This window comes from Caretta caretta, chromosome 6 (genome assembly GCF_965140235.1).
Source record: "Caretta caretta isolate rCarCar2 chromosome 6, rCarCar1.hap1, whole genome shotgun sequence".
Taxonomy (NCBI): Eukaryota; Metazoa; Chordata; order Testudines; family Cheloniidae; genus Caretta; species Caretta caretta.
In genome coordinates this window covers 112,286,813-112,304,073 of record NC_134211.1, presented here as the reverse complement: position 1 = coordinate 112,304,073, position 17,261 = coordinate 112,286,813, and the positions used below count along the sequence as shown (strand labels likewise).

The following is a 17,261-nucleotide window of genomic DNA, read 5'->3' as shown; positions in this document are numbered from 1 at the left end:
ATTTGTGAGATGGTGCAGTCTGCCCAGTTTTTCATACAATACTTGTATTGTTCTTATTTAGGGCCTTGATATGGGGAAAGTGCCACCTACTATCCCTGGTGTAAGTAAGCAGTTGCCTCAAAACTATGGAACCTATCCAAGCTCTGTTCCTTTAGGAACAGGTTCTACAAATTCACTGGAAAGGCGGAAGGATGGCAGCCTACCAAGACCTGGCTCCAGTATAACAAATCGGCAAAGACCTATTCCATTACCACCATCGAGCAATATACATCAGCCTAGTTCCTCACAACAGATACAACAGAGAATTTCTGTACCTCCTAGCCCTTCTTATCAACCTTCTGGTCCCTCCTTATTTCCTGGCGGAGATGGCAGGCCTGAGCTCCCTTTAACTGTGGCTATCAGGCCTTTTCTAGCTGATAAAGGATCAAGGCCTCAGTCTCCAAGAAAAGGACCTCAAACAGTGAACTCCAGTTCCATCTACTCAATGTATCTTCAGCAAGCAACACCACCAAAGAACTATCAACAGGCTGTATACAATACCCTAAATAAATCAGTAAAAGCAGGTAGAATATATATATTTATTGCCTTTCCCTTTGAAATAGGCTACTATTACCTCAGACCTACTCAGTAGACTTGCTTTTTGATCTGTTTGTAATAAATAATAATTTAATTGAGATTAATGTAAATACAGTTACCTTAAAAGCATTATTTTGTTTGAATAGCTTGTCTAAATTTAGAGGAAAGGAGGAGGATTTTGCTTTTTCTTATTCAAACAGTATGGCACCACAATTTAATTTAACCCCATTTGTAGTTTTTGAGGTGGCAAATAGGCATGTGCTGTGAGACATCTTTATTTTAAAACATACTAACTAACTATTGGAACAATATGGATTATATTAGATGTAATACATTGTATTCCAGATACTTTTACAGAGATTGATTAAAAAATAGTTTCTGGCAGGGTTTTCTTTACAACAACCCTTCTCTTACCATTTGTCAATGAATAGTTTATAACTGTCAGAAGTATCTCCATCGCTAACAGATGAGTATTGATATCCTAGTTTGATCAGCCAACTGGGTGATAGGTTATGACATAACCTAGCTATTGACATATTTTTCTTCTATATTGATTTATGAACAAACAGCAGCATGCGCATCCAGCAGCTTATTGCATGACCTTTTTGATATAAATTCAGAACAGTCCCTCACTTTCATTTTCTCCTCTTCAGTTTATGGAAAACCTGTTCTACAGTCTGGTTCAACTTCTCCATCACCTTTACCATTCCTTCATGGATCTTTGCCCGCCCACACATCACAGCCACAATCTCAGCCTCAGATTGAGTTCACTGAAAAAGATCAAGAGCTGGAAAACATTCCACCATCAGGTGAAAATAGCAATGTGGAAAACATTCCTCGCCCTCTCAGTCCTACTAAGCTTACACCTATTGTGCATTCACCCCTACGATATCAAAGTGATGCTGATCTTGAAGCTCTTAGAAGAAAATTAGCCAATGCTCCTAGGCCATTAAAGAAGCGTAGCTCTATCACTGAACCTGAAGGGCCCAGTGGACCAAATATACAGAAGCTGTTATATCAGCGCTTTAATACACTTGCTGGAGGAATAGAAAGTGCTCCTTTTTATCAACCAAGCAACCCACAGGACTTTATAGGCAGCTTAGCAGATGTTGATAATGGAAACACTAGCACCAATGGCAATGTTGAAGAACCTATTTCTGTGCAACCCACGGTTGCTCTTCCTGATGAACCTCCTCCTTCATCAGATGCCAATGATAATGAATTACCTTCTCCTGCCACTGAGGAACTGATTAGCATTGAAACCACTAACCAAACCTCTGAGACAACTGAAGACAATAATAACAATCCTGCTGTAGTCCCTTCCACTGAACAGTCACCCAGTCCCATACCTGAGGTCAGCTCCCCAATAGAAGATGAAGTTCCTGTGCCACCAGCTGTTCCTCCTCCACTTCCTCCAGTAAGTGATGGCAGAAATACAGTTATATTGCGTATTACTCTTGGCCTTTGGAAGTTGCTATACAGTCAATTATTCCTGCAGTGACTGGAAGACAATGGGATTATGCTAAATAATCTAAATAGCATAAGGTTTATGGTATCAAAGGAATAAAGGGAAAATGAACATAGCACCATGGAAGATTCCTATGGATAAGTTGACAAAAATGCTGTTTCTGTACTAATATTACTTCATATGCAACTCTGGTTAGATAGTAAGGAAATGATGCACATACTTTGTAGATGATCCTGCATGTTCAGGGTCCTGTGTATCATCTTTCTGAAGAACTTTATCTGAAATTACCCCTTGCCAAGAACTGAATTCCAGAATCAGACTTAAATTTAAAAAATGCTTTCAGACCTCAGGGTTGCAAAAATAACTGTAAACATGAACCTGAGTACAAACTGCTGCGCTGATGCTTTTCTAGTTCTGCAGGCAGTCTGAAAAAACAGCTCTGGGTGGTGTGAACTACCCATATTCCCCTCAATGGGAAATTACCTCGACACCCTAAAAATGACAACATAAATGTCAACATTGCTGATTTATTTTAGCAGAAACATCCATCTAATGTGCTTATCCCACAATCCAAATTACCCTCCATGTTTCCCCAGGTGCCACGGCCCCCAACTGCCCCCCTTCCAGCTGCCAAAACCTCCAGTTTCAGCTTGGCACGTCTACAACACTGTTTGTCTTGTCAAAATCTGCACTATGTAGAGAATTGAAAATGTGGGGACAGCATAAAATAAATTGGATTTAATATAAAAATATTACTCCGCTACAATGACTGTATTTTCACTTTCATATTGAATACAGTGAGCACATCTACTTTTTCATTTATCTAAAGCTGTCATAGAATCCAAGGACCTTGCTGAAGAATTTAGGTCCAGCTTGGCCACGGAGTACACACGGCCTTGCATGTATCCCCTATGGGAACAGGTGAAAGTGATTTTGGGGAGAAGGGGGAGATAATCTTTTTTCCCCAAACTTAAGTATAACAGAAATTTAAAACACACATTTCAAAACCCTTCAGCTTGTAGTCCACATAAAGCATAAATTGCTAAAACATTTTGCTGGAGCCAGGGAAAAATGCATGAGTGGTGTAAAATGCTGTTTAACAAAACAAATTTTAAAATGGTTCAGTTTTTGTGAACATGTTTCTTCTGGAACTACTGCCTAGAAAAACACATAAAATAGTCTAGTGCTGTGCAAGCTTTCCTTCCTCACCGCAAACAGCGTAGCAAATTAATGCATCTCAGTCCTAACCTGTAATGAACACTCCTGCTAGCTCAAACCTGAGATTTTCCCGAGCAGAGACTGCCAGTCATGCTGAATCATTTAATTTGTAATGAGACCAAAGTCTTGCTAGAGACTAGGATGAGCCCACCAGACTTGCTTTCATTTGTGATGTCAGATGAGATTTAAAACTATTATATTCAGAAATGTGGGATGAACTAAGAATTAACCTACTGTACCTTCTAACCATTTTTTTAAACAGTAATTTATTGTTGTGTTGGAATGACTGTCAGATTTCCACATGATAAAATTAGTATTTTCAGGGCTTCATATCTGCTACTGTGGTTTTATAATGGAAATGCTGACAAATCTTAATCAGCACTTTGGGGGCACAGTAATGCTTGTTTGGTTAAAACAAGCTGAATATTTTATGCTATTTATGCAACTTGGAATGACATCTACTTTTTCTTTCACTCAGACTAAACGTACCAACCTGAAGAAACCTAACTCTGAACGAACTGGTCACGGTTTGAGGGTAAAGTTCAACCCTTTAGCTCTCCTGCTTGATGCTTCTTTGGAGGGAGAATTTGATCTGGTACAGAGGATCATTTATGAGGTGAACTTTTCTAAATGTAGTCTGTCTCTTCCACGTTTTTTCAGTGAAGGAAATGATTTGGGCTTAAGTATTTCAATTTTTTCGCATAGGTTGATGATCCCAGCAAACCCAATGATGAAGGAATTACCCCTTTGCATAATGCAGTGTGTGCTGGTCATCACCACATTGTAAAGTTCCTGCTTGATTTTGGTGTTAATGTGAATGCAGCAGACAGTGATGGATGGTAAGTGTGCTAGCACTTTTAACTTCAAAGTCCCAATTCAGTCAGTTTTGAAATAATGAAATTTAGTGGAGAGCTATCTAGGGATCAGATTATTATATATTTACTAAATGACTCTTTGGTAAATATATAGAGTTTTTTGTAAACTCTAAGGGTATGTCTACACTAGCACTTTTGTCAGTAAACCTTATGTCGCTCAGGAATATGAAAAAAAACACACACACACATCCCAACTGATCTAAGTTACACCGACAGAAGTGCCAGTGTGGACAATACTATGTCGGCAGGAGACTCTGCTGCCGACATAGCTACTGCCACTCATTGGGGATGCTTTAATTATGTTGACAGGAGAGTTCTCTCCTGTTGGCATGGAGCAGCATGATCTTACAGTGGTGTGGCTACATCAGTAGAGCTGTATCACTGTAAGGTCTCTAGTGTAGATATAGATTTAATGATTGAGGTATTGAAATGCATGACTTTACTAAACGTTCACCTAAGTGTAATGTACAAACTCTTCCAAATAATAAGTAAATGCTATTGTGTATTGTTTATATTTAACTGTATAGTTCTAATTTGTGTCCCATATGTTTAATAATTTTGACTTGAAATACACAGCCTTCCCCATTTTTATCTAAAAGTGGGTTTACCTTCTTGGAACCTTTGTCCGTGGATTGTTATAATTTCGCAGTATTAGTAATGAACTACTTTATTAAAAAATACATGAATATATATATTTTTCTATAAGGTCTTTTTTGTGTCCTCAATTTTTTAAAACTTTCCATTGATTTTAAAAAGGAAAGTTTTTTAAAAAGTTGATCCTAATATTACTCATGGGGACATTCTATGCCCCAAAATTAAAAATTCGGCACACAATATTTTAAAATCTGCAAAATTCTGCAAATTTTATTTGTCAAGAAACACTACATAATCATGCCAGTTTCAATTATTTTGGTAATTTATTTAAAAATACCTGTCAACAAGTATGTCTGTAACAATACAGACACGCACAAAAATTCCCCCAGGAGTAGAGAGTTAAAGAAACCCCTATGACAACCCAGTTCCTATTTCTCTGTCCCCTTCCCCACCGTCCCCAGAGACCAGCTGGGGGGCCAAACACCCACAACCCCTCCCCTGCGGGGCCCACCTGTACTCCCCACAGCCAATACACCCAAACCCCCTCATCCCCAGAGCCCAACTGCAGGGCCCCCCCAGCCCAGATACCCACATCCCATCATCCCAGCCATGGGGCCTCCCTGGCCCAGATACCTGCAGAACCTCCCACCCCCCCCCCCCCCAAGCCCAGCTGTGGGGCCTGCCCAGTGATGAGCTGCCAAAATCTTAACCAGTTCCCTCGTCACCCTGCAAGGGGGTCGTGGCCCACTCCTGCCCCATCCAACCCCCTGTGTTCCTTGATGCCTCCCGCCCCAGGGCCCCTGCCCCATCCACCTCCCTCCCCTATCCCCTGACTGCTCCCAGAACCGGGCAGGAGGGTCTCGTGGGCCACCATAGTGGGTGCCCGCCCCACCCTGCCTCTAAGAGCTAGAGGGACCTGCGGGGGGGTGTGAGGTGGGGAGTCCTGGCGGTGCTTACCTGGGATGGCTCCTGGGAAGCATCCGGCAGGTCCCTCTGGCTCCTGGGGCAGGGTAGTGTAGCTAGCAGGGAGCAGGGGGAGCGGCTGCCCCCCCCCACTGATCACATCAAAAGTGGCGCCTTAGGCGCCGACTCTGTGGGTGCTCCGGGGCTGGAGCACTCAGGGGGAAAATTTGGTGGGTGCGGAGCACCCACTGGCAGCTCCCAGCCCAGCTCTGCTCTGCCTCCTCCCCTGAACACGCTGCCCTGCTCTGCTTCTCCGCTCCCGCGCTGCCGGCGTCCTGCGAATCAACTGTTCGCGCAGGAAGCCTGGGAGGGCTGAGAAGCAAGCGGCGGCTTCGCACTCAGGCCCAGGGAGGCGGTGGCGGAGTGGAGGTGAGGTGGAGTGGGGAGTGGTTCTGCTGCTCCCCCCCCCCACCCCAGGTTACCTGTTCTGGCATGGACGGCCCTCCTCGTGTCCCGTCCCCCCTCCTCCCCCCAGCTCACCTCCGCTCTGCCTCCTGCGGGAAGCCTGGGGAGGGGCGGGGGGTGGAGAAGCAGAGCAGGGCGTTCAGGGGAGAAGGCGGAGTGGAGGTGAGCTGGGTGCGGGCCGGACACCCACCAAATTTTCCCTGTGGGTGCTCCAGCCCCAGAGCACCCATGGAGTTGGCGCCTAAGGTGCCACGTTTGGCCGGTTGCCTTGCGGGACAACCGGTTCTAAAAGGGCTTCTAAATTTAACTGGTTCCAGCGAACCGGTGCGAACCGGCTCCAGCTCACCACTGGGCCTGCCCTCTTGCCCAGACACCCGTCCCCCTGTCCCCCAAGATCCCAGGAATCCAGAGGGAGAAACAGCCTGATTCTGTGCAAGCCTGGGACTGAGCAAGCGTTTCCTGTGCGCCACCCTCTCCTTCCCTCAGGGCATACTGGGAACTGCAGCTGCCAGGAACCTAGCTCCTTCTCCCTCCCCCAGCAGTGTCTTCTACAAGCAAGCTGGGCTCTGCTGAGTCCAGTGGCTCCTAATGCCGGCTAGCAGTACTGCAGCCCATTTCTGTGTGGGAAAGGAAATTCTGCGTCCACAACGTTAATTTCTGCACAGAATTCCCCCAGGAATATAATATATAGTCCATAGTTCTTTGAGTGTTTGTCCCTATGTGTAATCCATTTCAGGTTTGTGCATGTGCTCCATCTGCGTAAGACTGAAGATTTTTCCCCAGTGTCTGTTTGGTCCTCACATGAGCCCCCATTCTCCTCATGCTCACCCTGAGCTGCCAGACCATCACCATATTAGTTCCTTCTTACTGCTCATGGTTTAGGATGAAGTTTTAGTGTATGTGCTGACTACTTCAGCTTTCTCTGTAGATGATTTTTAAAAATTAGTCTTAGTTGTTTTAATCAGTACAGCTTTTTGGGGTTTGATTTCCTAAACTTTGGGAATCCCACCCATGGCATGTGGAGCAATGTGATTCCTGTACCACACATCATAATTCCTATTTACACACACTCACTCACCTACTCTTACCACCCTCTAGTTCTTCCAACGGCAGTGTGGAGAGTAGGCCAAGGATCCCTGGCTTCAAAAATTGCATAGACTGCCAGAAGTAATTTCTGGTTACATATTATCACAACACTTGCTTGGACTGCCTGGGAAAACCCGTGTCCCTTCTAGGTGCGGTATCTGCAGGTCATTTCCAAGGATGACAAAACAGTCAAGGGAGTTCTAACCTAAAAGATTCCTCATGGAGAGCTCTATGAGAGCGGTCACAGGCTCTGACTGGGGAGATCCCCCTCCCAAATGTCTTAAGATGGTAGGAACATTCCTTATAGTGGCTCTGGCTGGTTCCAAGGCACCGCCCACCAGCTCCGACAAATTCGGGTGAGGAGAGTGAAGGCAAACGGAAGGGAGACAAAAAGTCTCCCATAATCTTCCCTCTTGTCCTTCCACATCCAAGTTCTCTAAGAAGAGGCAAAAGTCTCCGTCCTGCACCAAGTCAGGAGACACCTCGTGCTTCAGAGTGGGGCCATCTGATACTGGGACTTCATCAGAAGGTAAGGCCACACCACGTTCCAGAACCAAGAGTGGTACTTTGGCACCATCAACAGCTGCTGCATCCGCACTGCCAGCTCTGGCTTCTTCTGCACCAATGGGCTGAATTACAGAAACTACTCTCTCCGCTCCAGCCCGTTTCTCAGCAGTGGGTGACTTAATTGTATTTATGGAACTAGAGTCACTGTGATACTCTCTGGAGTCCCATGTCCAGTACCAAGATATCATTCAGTACAGATATCTCTGCAGTCAAGCTATACCGTTGCCAGTATCGTAGAGGTAGGCCATCACTGCCTCCTCTAGGACCAAGAGCTCTCCTGCTGAATTTGGGATTGGAGTCAGAAGAATATAGTGGATACCCATCCCGGATTACTTCCCAGAGGGTGTCTAGCAGGGGTTGAGCTCAGAGAGGGTATCTGTATTGTCCAGAGTTTCTCAGTACTCCTGTGCAATTAAGAACACTCCCTATACATATTGGTATCTATCACCCTGGGGCTTTGCTCCGAGGGGATATGAGGTCACGATCACCTGACATACCCATGTTATGGGACAGAGGATATATGCCATCATGTGCCAGCAATGTACATTGGCCAAACCGGACAGTCTCCAAGTAAAAATAAATGGACACAAATCAGACGTCAAAAATTATAATATTCAAAAATCAGTCGGAGAACACTTCAGTCTCTCTGGTTACTCGATTACAGACCTAAAAGTCGCAATTCTTCAATAAAAAAACTTCAAAAACCAACTCTTAACGAGAGACTGCTGAATTGGAATTAATTTGCAAACTGGACACTATTAAATTAGGCTTGAATAAAGACTGGGAGTGGATGTGTCATTACACAAATTAAAACTATTTCCCCATGTTTATTCCTCCTCCCCCCACCCCGCGCGTTCCTAACACTTTCTTGTTAACTGCTGGAAATGGCCCACCTTGATTATCACTACAAAAGGCTTTTTTTCTCTCCTGCTGGTAATAGCTCACCTTACCTGATCACTCTCGTTACAGTGCGTATGGTAACACCCATTGTTTCATGTTCTCTCTGTATATAAAATCTCCCCACTGTATTTTCCGCTGCATGCATCCGATGAAATGAGCTGTAGCTCATGAAAGCTTATGCTCAAATAAATTTGTTGGTCTCTAAGGTGCCACAAGTACTCCTTTTCTTTTTGCAAAGATGTCTGGCTCTCAGGGTAGAGGAAGAGCACCCTCAGCCTCAGAAGTCACAACAACAATCTGGAGGAGAGGCCCAACAGGAACAAGATGCCATCATGCTGCTGATCTTGTTGTCCTTGTCTCCCAACGAAGCAGTGATTCCTGCCTCCCTGCCATACCCTGATGATTCTAAGGTCTTCCACGACTTCGTTAAACTGGTGGCAGAGGCATTACACATTCTATGCACTGCTAGACATTCTGCATGGCTGAGGACAGAGTGGAATGGTGCTCACCAAAGCCATCACCAAACCTACAAAGACACTTTCGGCAGATACCTACCACAGTTCCACCACTAGATAAGCAGGCTGAAAAGATGTATTCTGTACCTGTGAAAGGGTTGGAATACCAATTCTGTCATCTGCCTCCCAACTCTCAGCTAGTGTCAGGAGCCACCAGACATAGTAGGTAGAGACAGGCAAGTGGACACTTACTCTGTGTTTTCACACCCAGTCACATCTTGATTCCTGAAAAGTTAGGTTATTTTTCCCTCCCATGGCAAAACCTACACCAGTCTGGGACCTGAACCTGGTTTTAGCAACTCTGACAAAAGCACTGTTTGAGCTTCTGGTACCCTACTCTTTACTGCAATTCTCAACGAAGGTAGCATTTTTAGTCGCAATCACTGGCCAAAAGAGATGGGGAGTTAGGAGCAGTCATGGCAGACCTCCTCTGTCCCCCTCCAGTAGTTTCCCACAAGAATAAGGTATTCCTGAGACTGCATCTGAAGTGCATCCTTAAGATAGTGTCAGACTCTCACATTAACCAAAACATCCATTTCCTGTGTTCTACTATAAACCACACACCAATAGGGAAGAGGTAATGTGGCACTTCTTGGATGTGCATGGGACCCTTACCTTTTACCTACAGAAGATGAAGTCATTTAGGAAATATCCTAGACATTTTGTATCATTTGTGGGAAGGATGAAAGGAGAGGCCACTTCTACCCAGAAGCTGTCAAAAAAGATCTCAGGATGCATCATACTTTGCTACGAGCTGAATAATGTCCCTCTTGAGAGGAGTGTGAGAGCACATTCAACAAGAGTCCAAGCAGCCTCAGTAGCCTCCCTCAAGGGTGTATCTATTATTGACACCTGCAAAGCAGCAACATGGGGTTCTGTGCATATCTTTGCAAGACATTATGCACTGGTACAAGCAGCTGCTTCGGATGCCTCCCTGGGTAGAGCAGTTTTGCATTCTGTTGACACATTGAACTGTGGGTACCCACCTCCTAGAGAGAGAGACTGCTTCTGAATCACCTGAAGTGGGGCATGACACATAGGGACAAGTGTCTTTATGTCTACTACCCACCTCCTTCCCCACTACCTCAATTTCCCTAAGTGGGGCCTAGCGGTAGAGAAGGAACTAAAACGGTGGCAGCCTGGCAGCCCCCTTTATAGCTTCACGGCAGAGCATGAGTGCATGCATAGAGCAAATGGACACTGCTAGGGAAAAATCTTTGGTCCTGGGAACATGAAGTGCACATGCAAACCTGAAGTGCATGACACATTTGGAGAACCCACCTCGGAGAACTCCAGTTACTACATGGTGAGTAACATTTCCTTGTCCGGCAGCACTTCTGTAGTGGTATGTGAGGAATTTAGAGAGCTGGCCTTGCTGAGCTATTTCTCACCCTTCTTGCCTTGCCCTCTGCCCTTTAAAACTAACGTACTGCAGCCTTGCAAAATGTTATGAAAACTTACCCTTCTCATTAAAATCTGTTTGCCCCATTTGGCTTCAGTGCGGTCAGAATTTTAGGTAGGTTATTTATTTACGTTTTTACTTGTGCCACAAACATTCTCCACATAAAAGTTAATTTTCTTTCAAAAGTAACTTCTAAAGGATGACTGAACCCTTTGTTCCAGGTTGGATTTGTAGGATTCCTGGCCTGTTTTGATGTCTAAATGTTGGCTTTGTTTCAGGACGCCTTTGCATTGTGCAGCTTCTTGCAATAGTGTTCATCTCTGTAAACTACTTGTAGAATCCGGAGCAGCAATTTTTGCTTCAACTATAAGTGATATAGAAACTGCTGCAGACAAGTGTGAGGAGATGGAGGAGGGTTATATTCAGTGTTCCCAGTTCTTGTACGGTAGGTTGCCAAGTGTATATGCTTGATAATTCCCTTTACAGACCTTTATCACTTCTCTGAAATTCAACCTTTCTTCTCTGTTCTGACTGCCAAGTTGCTAGTCTAAGTTCTGTATCCTCTACATAGGTCTTTGAAATTAGCATTGCCCTTGCCCCCACTCTCGTCCATTCAGAATACTGCCAGAATATTTTCTTGGCCGTTTCTTTGGCCATGTCATCCCTCCCTCTTCAAGTCAGCTCACTGTGGCATTGTGCATGATTTTTAAACATCTCTTCCTTCCTTTCTAGGAAAGGGTTCTGATGATGATAGGGTTTTGGAGTTAGAAGGGTGTTGCCATGTAAATTTCACATGGAATTTTGTAAGGATATCCCAAACTTCTAGCAGACCACACCAGGAGGCTGAAGATCTAAACTTACTTGAATTCCTTATTATGAGTAGTTATTCATGTTTTGTTCACTGAATTAATGAGACAGATGACTTATAGCTTTTAAGTTCAGTGCATATATCACAAGAGAAGCATCTTTCCAGAAGCAGCAATTAAATAAAATTAAGATTCTAACTTACACCAAAGAGAGTATAAAGACTTCATTAGGGTTTTAATATACCCCTTAAGGCAGATTTGCAGTGTGATGAGATATACAGCAAATGCTGCAATAACTAGGCTGAGCAAGAAGAACTCTAAACCTGTTGTGCTAGAGAATGTGTATGAGACTAGTATATGTATGAGACTAGGGCTGTCGATTAATTGCAGTTAACTCCGGCTATTCACTCAAATTAATCGTGATTAAAAAAATTAATCATGATTAATCAGACTGTTAATACCAGTTGAAATTTATTAAATAATTTTGGATGCTTTTCTATTTTCAAATATATTGATTTCTATTGCAACACAGAATAAAGTGTACAGTGCTCACTTTATATTATATATATTTTATATATTTATATATTTTGACTATCATTTTTACAGTGCAAATATTTGTAGAGTATTTTTCAATTCACCTCGTACAAGTAGTGTAGTGCAATCTCTTTATCATGAAAGTGTAACTTACAAATGTAGATTTTTTTTTGTTCCATAATTGCACTCAAAAACAAAATATAAAACTTTAGAGCCTATAAATCCACTCAGTCCTATTTCTTGTTCAGCCAGTTGCTAAGACAAACAAGTTTGTTTACATTTAGGGGAGATACTGCTGCCTGCTTCTTTTTACAGTGTCACCTGAAAGTGAGAACAGGCATTTGCATGGCACTTTTGTAGCCAGCGTTGCAAGGTATTTTACATGCCAGATATGCTAAACATTTCTATGCCCCTTCATGCTTCAGCCACCATTCCAGAGGATAGGTTTCCATGCTGATGATGCTTGTAAAAAGAACAATGTGTTAATTAAACTTGTGACTGAACTCCTTGGGGGAGAATTGTAGGTCTCCTGTTCTGTTTTACCAGCATTCTGCCATATATTTCATATTATAGCAGTCTTGGATGATGATCAGCACATGTTTATTTTAAGAACACTTTTACAGCAGATTTGACAAAATGCGAAGAAGGTACCAATGTGAGATTTCTAAAAATAGCTACAGCACTCAACCCAAGGTTTAGGAATCTGAAGTGCCTTCCAAAATCTGAGAGGGATGAAGTGTGGCACATGCTTTCAGAGTCTTAAAAGAGCAACACTCAGATGTGGAAACTACAGAACCTGACCCATCAAAAAAGAGAATCAACCTTCTGCTGGTGGCATCTGTCTAGGATGATGAAAATGAACATGTCTGTCTGCTCTGCTTTGGATCGCTATCAAGCAGAACCCATCATCAGCATGTGTCCTCTGGAATAGTGGTTGAAGCATGGAGGGACATATGACTCTTTAGCGCATCTGGCACGTAAATATCTTGTGACGCCAGCTACAACAGTGCCATGCGAATGCCTGTTCTCACTTTCAGGTGATGTGAACAAGAAGCGGGCAGCATTATCTCCTGCAAATTGTAACCAAACTTTTGTCTAAGCGATTGGCTGAAGGAGGACTGAGTGGACTTGTAGGCTCTAAAGTTTTACATTGTTTTATTTTTGAATGCAGTTATTTTTTTGTACGTAATTCTACATTTGTAAGTTCAACTTTCATGATAAAGAGATTGCACTAAGGTACTTGTATTAGGTGAATTGAAAAATACTATTTTTTACAGTGCAAATATTTGTAATAAAATATAAAGTGAGCACTGTACACTTTGTATTCTGTGTTGTAATTGAAATCAATATATTTGAATATGTAGACAACATACAAAAATATTTAAATGGTATTCTATTATTAACAGCATCATTAATTGTGATTAATTTGTTAATTGCATGATTAATTACAGTTTTTTAAAATCACTTGAGAGCCCTAATTTTCACCTAAAGTAAGGGCAACTAATTTTCAAATACACCGTGCAATGAAAACATATTCCCAACTTCTATGACAAGTTTTATGCCATATCAGGTTTTAATCTTCAGTTAAGTTCCTGAGGGGGAGGGAAAAAAAAAAGTATAATGGAAACACTGAATCTTAAATTGCAGCAGAATGAAAGTCTCTCAGGATTTCCCACTGGAGAGGAGGACCCAAAATCCCAAGTGGATAAAGTCAAGGTACTCTACCATCTGTAATGTTCGTTTACCTTTTGTTTCTTGGTAACAGGAGTACAGGAGAAGTTGGGAGTCATGAACAAAGGAGTAGTGTATGCTCTGTGGGATTATGAAGCCCAGAATAATGATGAGTTGTCATTCCATGAAGGAGATGCCATTACTATCCTGAGACGCAAGGATGATAATGAAACAGAATGGTGGTGGGCTCGACTCAATGATAAAGAAGGCTATGTGCCTAAAAATCTTTTGGGGGTAAGTTACTTTAAACTTCTTCCTTCCTTCCTTCTCCCTTGAACTTGACCTATTGTTACACTTTTCCTTAGGTGGGAGATTAGAGGAAACTTCCTCTAGAATTTATCAATGCAACATCTAGGTAAATCATTGCTGCAGAGTGACACAAAGAAAGCAATCCTTCTGTCCCGGGGCTTGAGTGCACCTTCTCTGAGCATTATTATTGCTGTAGAAGAAAGACAGATTGTAGTTAGGAATTTAACCCAGGACAGTAAAAAGAATACTGGGCAACAAAAATGATTAGGGGTCTGGAACATATGAGTTATGAGGAGAGGCTGAGGGAGCTGGGATTGTTTAGCCTGCAGAAGAGAAGAATGAGGGGGGATTTGATAGCTGTTTTCAACTACCTGAAAGGGGGTTCCAAAGAGGATGGCTCTAGACTGTTCTCAATGGTATCAGATGACAGAACGAGGAGTAATGGTCTCAAGTTACAGTGGGGGAGGTTTAGATTGGATATTAGGAAAAACTTTTTCACTATGAGGGTGGTGAAACACTGGAATGCGTTACCTAGGGAGGTGGTAGAATCTCCTTCCTTAGAGGTTTTTAAGGTCAGGCTTGACAAAACCCTGGCTGGGATGATTTAACTGGGAATTGGTCCTGCTTTGAGCAGGGGGTTGGACTAGATGACCTTCTGGGGTCCCTTCCAACCCTTATATTCTATGATTCTATGATTCTATGAATAGTAATCATTAGGCTGCCTTAAGTTTTTTTAGGTTATAACTTTTTAATTGATCTTTAGCATATTAAATAGTGGTATTTTCCATGAGATCAAACTGTCTCCCTAAGTATAGTATGGTGGCTGTTGTGCCAAATATCAGGGTTGCTCACACGAAGATATTTAAATAATTGGGATGTAACAAGTTTGTGGCATGGATCACTCCTGGTGGGAGTTTGTTCTATTTACCTGCCAAGAAGGTAGATGTGGCTAAAATGCAGATTGGAATTATGCAACTGGTAAACTTTCACTTTGACTGCATAAAATGATGGAAAGTTATACCTATTTACTGCCACCTGCTGAAGGACGAAAATAAAAATAGTTAATAGCATTAGTTAATTAGGTTAGGAGACTGTTAAAGGTTTGAGTTTCCTCTTGAATTGTTCAGACTTGCATGTCACTTTGTAATCTAAAGAAATGTACTAAATATGTCCAGTGGACAACATGTTAATGACGTCTTACCCTTTGCTGTACAATCCATTCATGTGTAATCAGAAATAGCCTTTTGGCTGTAAGCAGGTTATATGTTAATTATAGACTTGATTTTCTAGTTATCACATCTAAAGCTTGGGTATTTACTTTTGATTTTGTTTTGCAGCTATATCCAAGAATAAAGCCTAGGCAGCGAACCCTTGCTTGAATTCAGTTGTTTGGCAGTGTAATACGTGGCTGGTAACTGGAAGCTTAAACCCACACTGGAGTCATCCTTTTCTATCACATTTCAACTGGAGAAATAAAATTATAATCTTTGTTTTTAAATGGTGCTCTCTCTTGTTAGTGGACAGCAGTCAAGGATTTAAAAATCTGCAGTTTGTAAATGAAGATAATTCCATGTAACCAATCACTGACTGGGAGAGGTACTTGCAGTCTACAGTATTTTGTCAACTCTACTCTAAATACCAAAAATATTCTTATAGAAGAGTCCACAGGTGGAGGTTTGTGTTAAATATTCACAAATGTCATTTCCAAATTGCAGATGTGCTGTCCAGTCTGTTCTAGTCCTACAATAACTGTCCCATGTGTCAAGATTTTGGATATATTTTGACACCATTGAATGTTGTTTACTCATTACTGACTGTGTGCTACAGAGAAGACTTTCACATGCTAAGTGCATAAGCAGTAACCAAGGCGCGCGCGCGCGCTCTCTCTCTCTCTCTCTCTCTCTCTCTATATATATATATATATATATATACACACACACACACACACATTCTAGGATTTAGAAATAGAACATTAGTTAACATATCTTTAAGTCCTAGTCTAAGGCCTGCTCTACAGATAAGACTTAAGTCAACCTAGCTACATTGCTCAGGGCTGTGAACAATTTTACATCCTGTATGACAGTTAGATTGACCTGACCCCTACCATACATGCAGCTATTGCATGAGGTAGTTTACCTACAGCAATGGAAAAACCCCTTCCCTCACTGGAGGAAGCATCATGCTACAGCAGCACAGCTGCAGTGTAAAGATACCCTTTACAAAGCTCAAACAGAAGCTTTAGAGATGCTAGGATCTAGATTTTGTTTGCATTTAAATGACAAGCTAAAAGAATCAAAACTAGTGTTTGTATACTTCTCAAAATCCCTACACTAATTAACTTGTTCATTTTCTTGGTATTCAGCTTATTACACGAGTTTTACCTCTACTAATTTAAGTTACAGGTCCCACTCCCACTAACCTGTGAACTTGTCTGTTTGGAACAAAAGAACAGATAACAGTGGATTTGCAGTCAGATTAAAGGATTTGTATGTTTGCATGGATGAAAGTGCAATAGTTGAGAAGGGTAAGAGTCTGATAAGCTAAGAGGTACACTAACTTGAAGTCTGCCTGAGTAGTTGAAGGACTAAAAAGTGGAGAGCTAGTTGTACTAATATTGAGAGTCAATGACAGGAAGGAGAAACAAGGAGTTCGAGAAGGATTTGAGAATGGCAATAATTTGCTATTTTGGTAAGGACAGTTTCTGTGGTTCTTGGCAGCCCTACACCTATTGCCAGGGTGAGTTATGCAATAACTTTTCCACTACATTGTAGTTTCAAGCAAAAAAAAAAAAGCGCAAAGCACTTCACTGGAGTTAATTGTACATGGTTTTATATACCAGAAATATATTTTGAATTTCTCATAAGTTGTAGCCATGTGTTTTGCATTTTTTTCTTCCATTAAAGTGTAGGCCAGTTGGCTTAACTCATGTACAAGTCTTGTGTATAATTTATATAGCATTTATGCAGCGCTGTAATTTGCTTTTACCACCATTTAACATTAATTGTATATACTGTGGTGATGAAACGTGAAAGGATATTAAAGAACATTTGGTACATGAATGTGACAATTTCAAGAGCCTATGATGCACATTTTCATGTTCTCTGGATTAGTGTATAATAAAATACTGCTAAGGCATGGCTGCATTTTGAAGTGTTTATTTTAAACTAATGTTAGGCAATGGCAAAGTACTGTAACCTTTGTCCACCTAACCTGCAAAACTAATCCACACTGAATGAGGATAATTTAGTGACAATTGGGTGTGCATAGTACTAAGAGGCTAGCTTGGCAATACAAAGAAGAAAAGGCTGAAGGTGCTGCACACGCCCAAGAGGTGTTGCTCTGTGACTAGGTAGGCTTTCTCACTTAAAAACA

At 42.0% G+C, this 17,261-nt stretch overlaps 1 protein-coding gene across 8 annotated transcripts in view; it reads left to right on the top strand.

Annotated features, from left to right (window-relative positions):
- PPP1R13B (protein phosphatase 1 regulatory subunit 13B) overlaps nt 1-17,024 on the top strand; it is a 139,334-nt gene extending 122,310 nt beyond the window's left edge. For all 8 annotated transcript variants that reach the window (XM_075129897.1, XM_075129898.1, XM_075129896.1 and 5 more), the window contains 7 exons: nt 62-563; nt 1,230-1,993; nt 3,741-3,878; nt 3,968-4,101; nt 10,848-11,014; nt 13,675-13,874; nt 15,227-17,024. In XM_075129897.1, the coding sequence (XP_074985998.1) occupies nt 62-563; nt 1,230-1,993; nt 3,741-3,878; nt 3,968-4,101; nt 10,848-11,014; nt 13,675-13,874; nt 15,227-15,268 (1,947 nt within the window). In that variant the 3' untranslated portion in view covers nt 15,269-17,024. The remainder of the gene's footprint in view (nt 1-61; nt 564-1,229; nt 1,994-3,740; nt 3,879-3,967; nt 4,102-10,847; nt 11,015-13,674; nt 13,875-15,226) is intronic.
- Nucleotides 17,025-17,261: the final 237 nt, after the last annotated feature.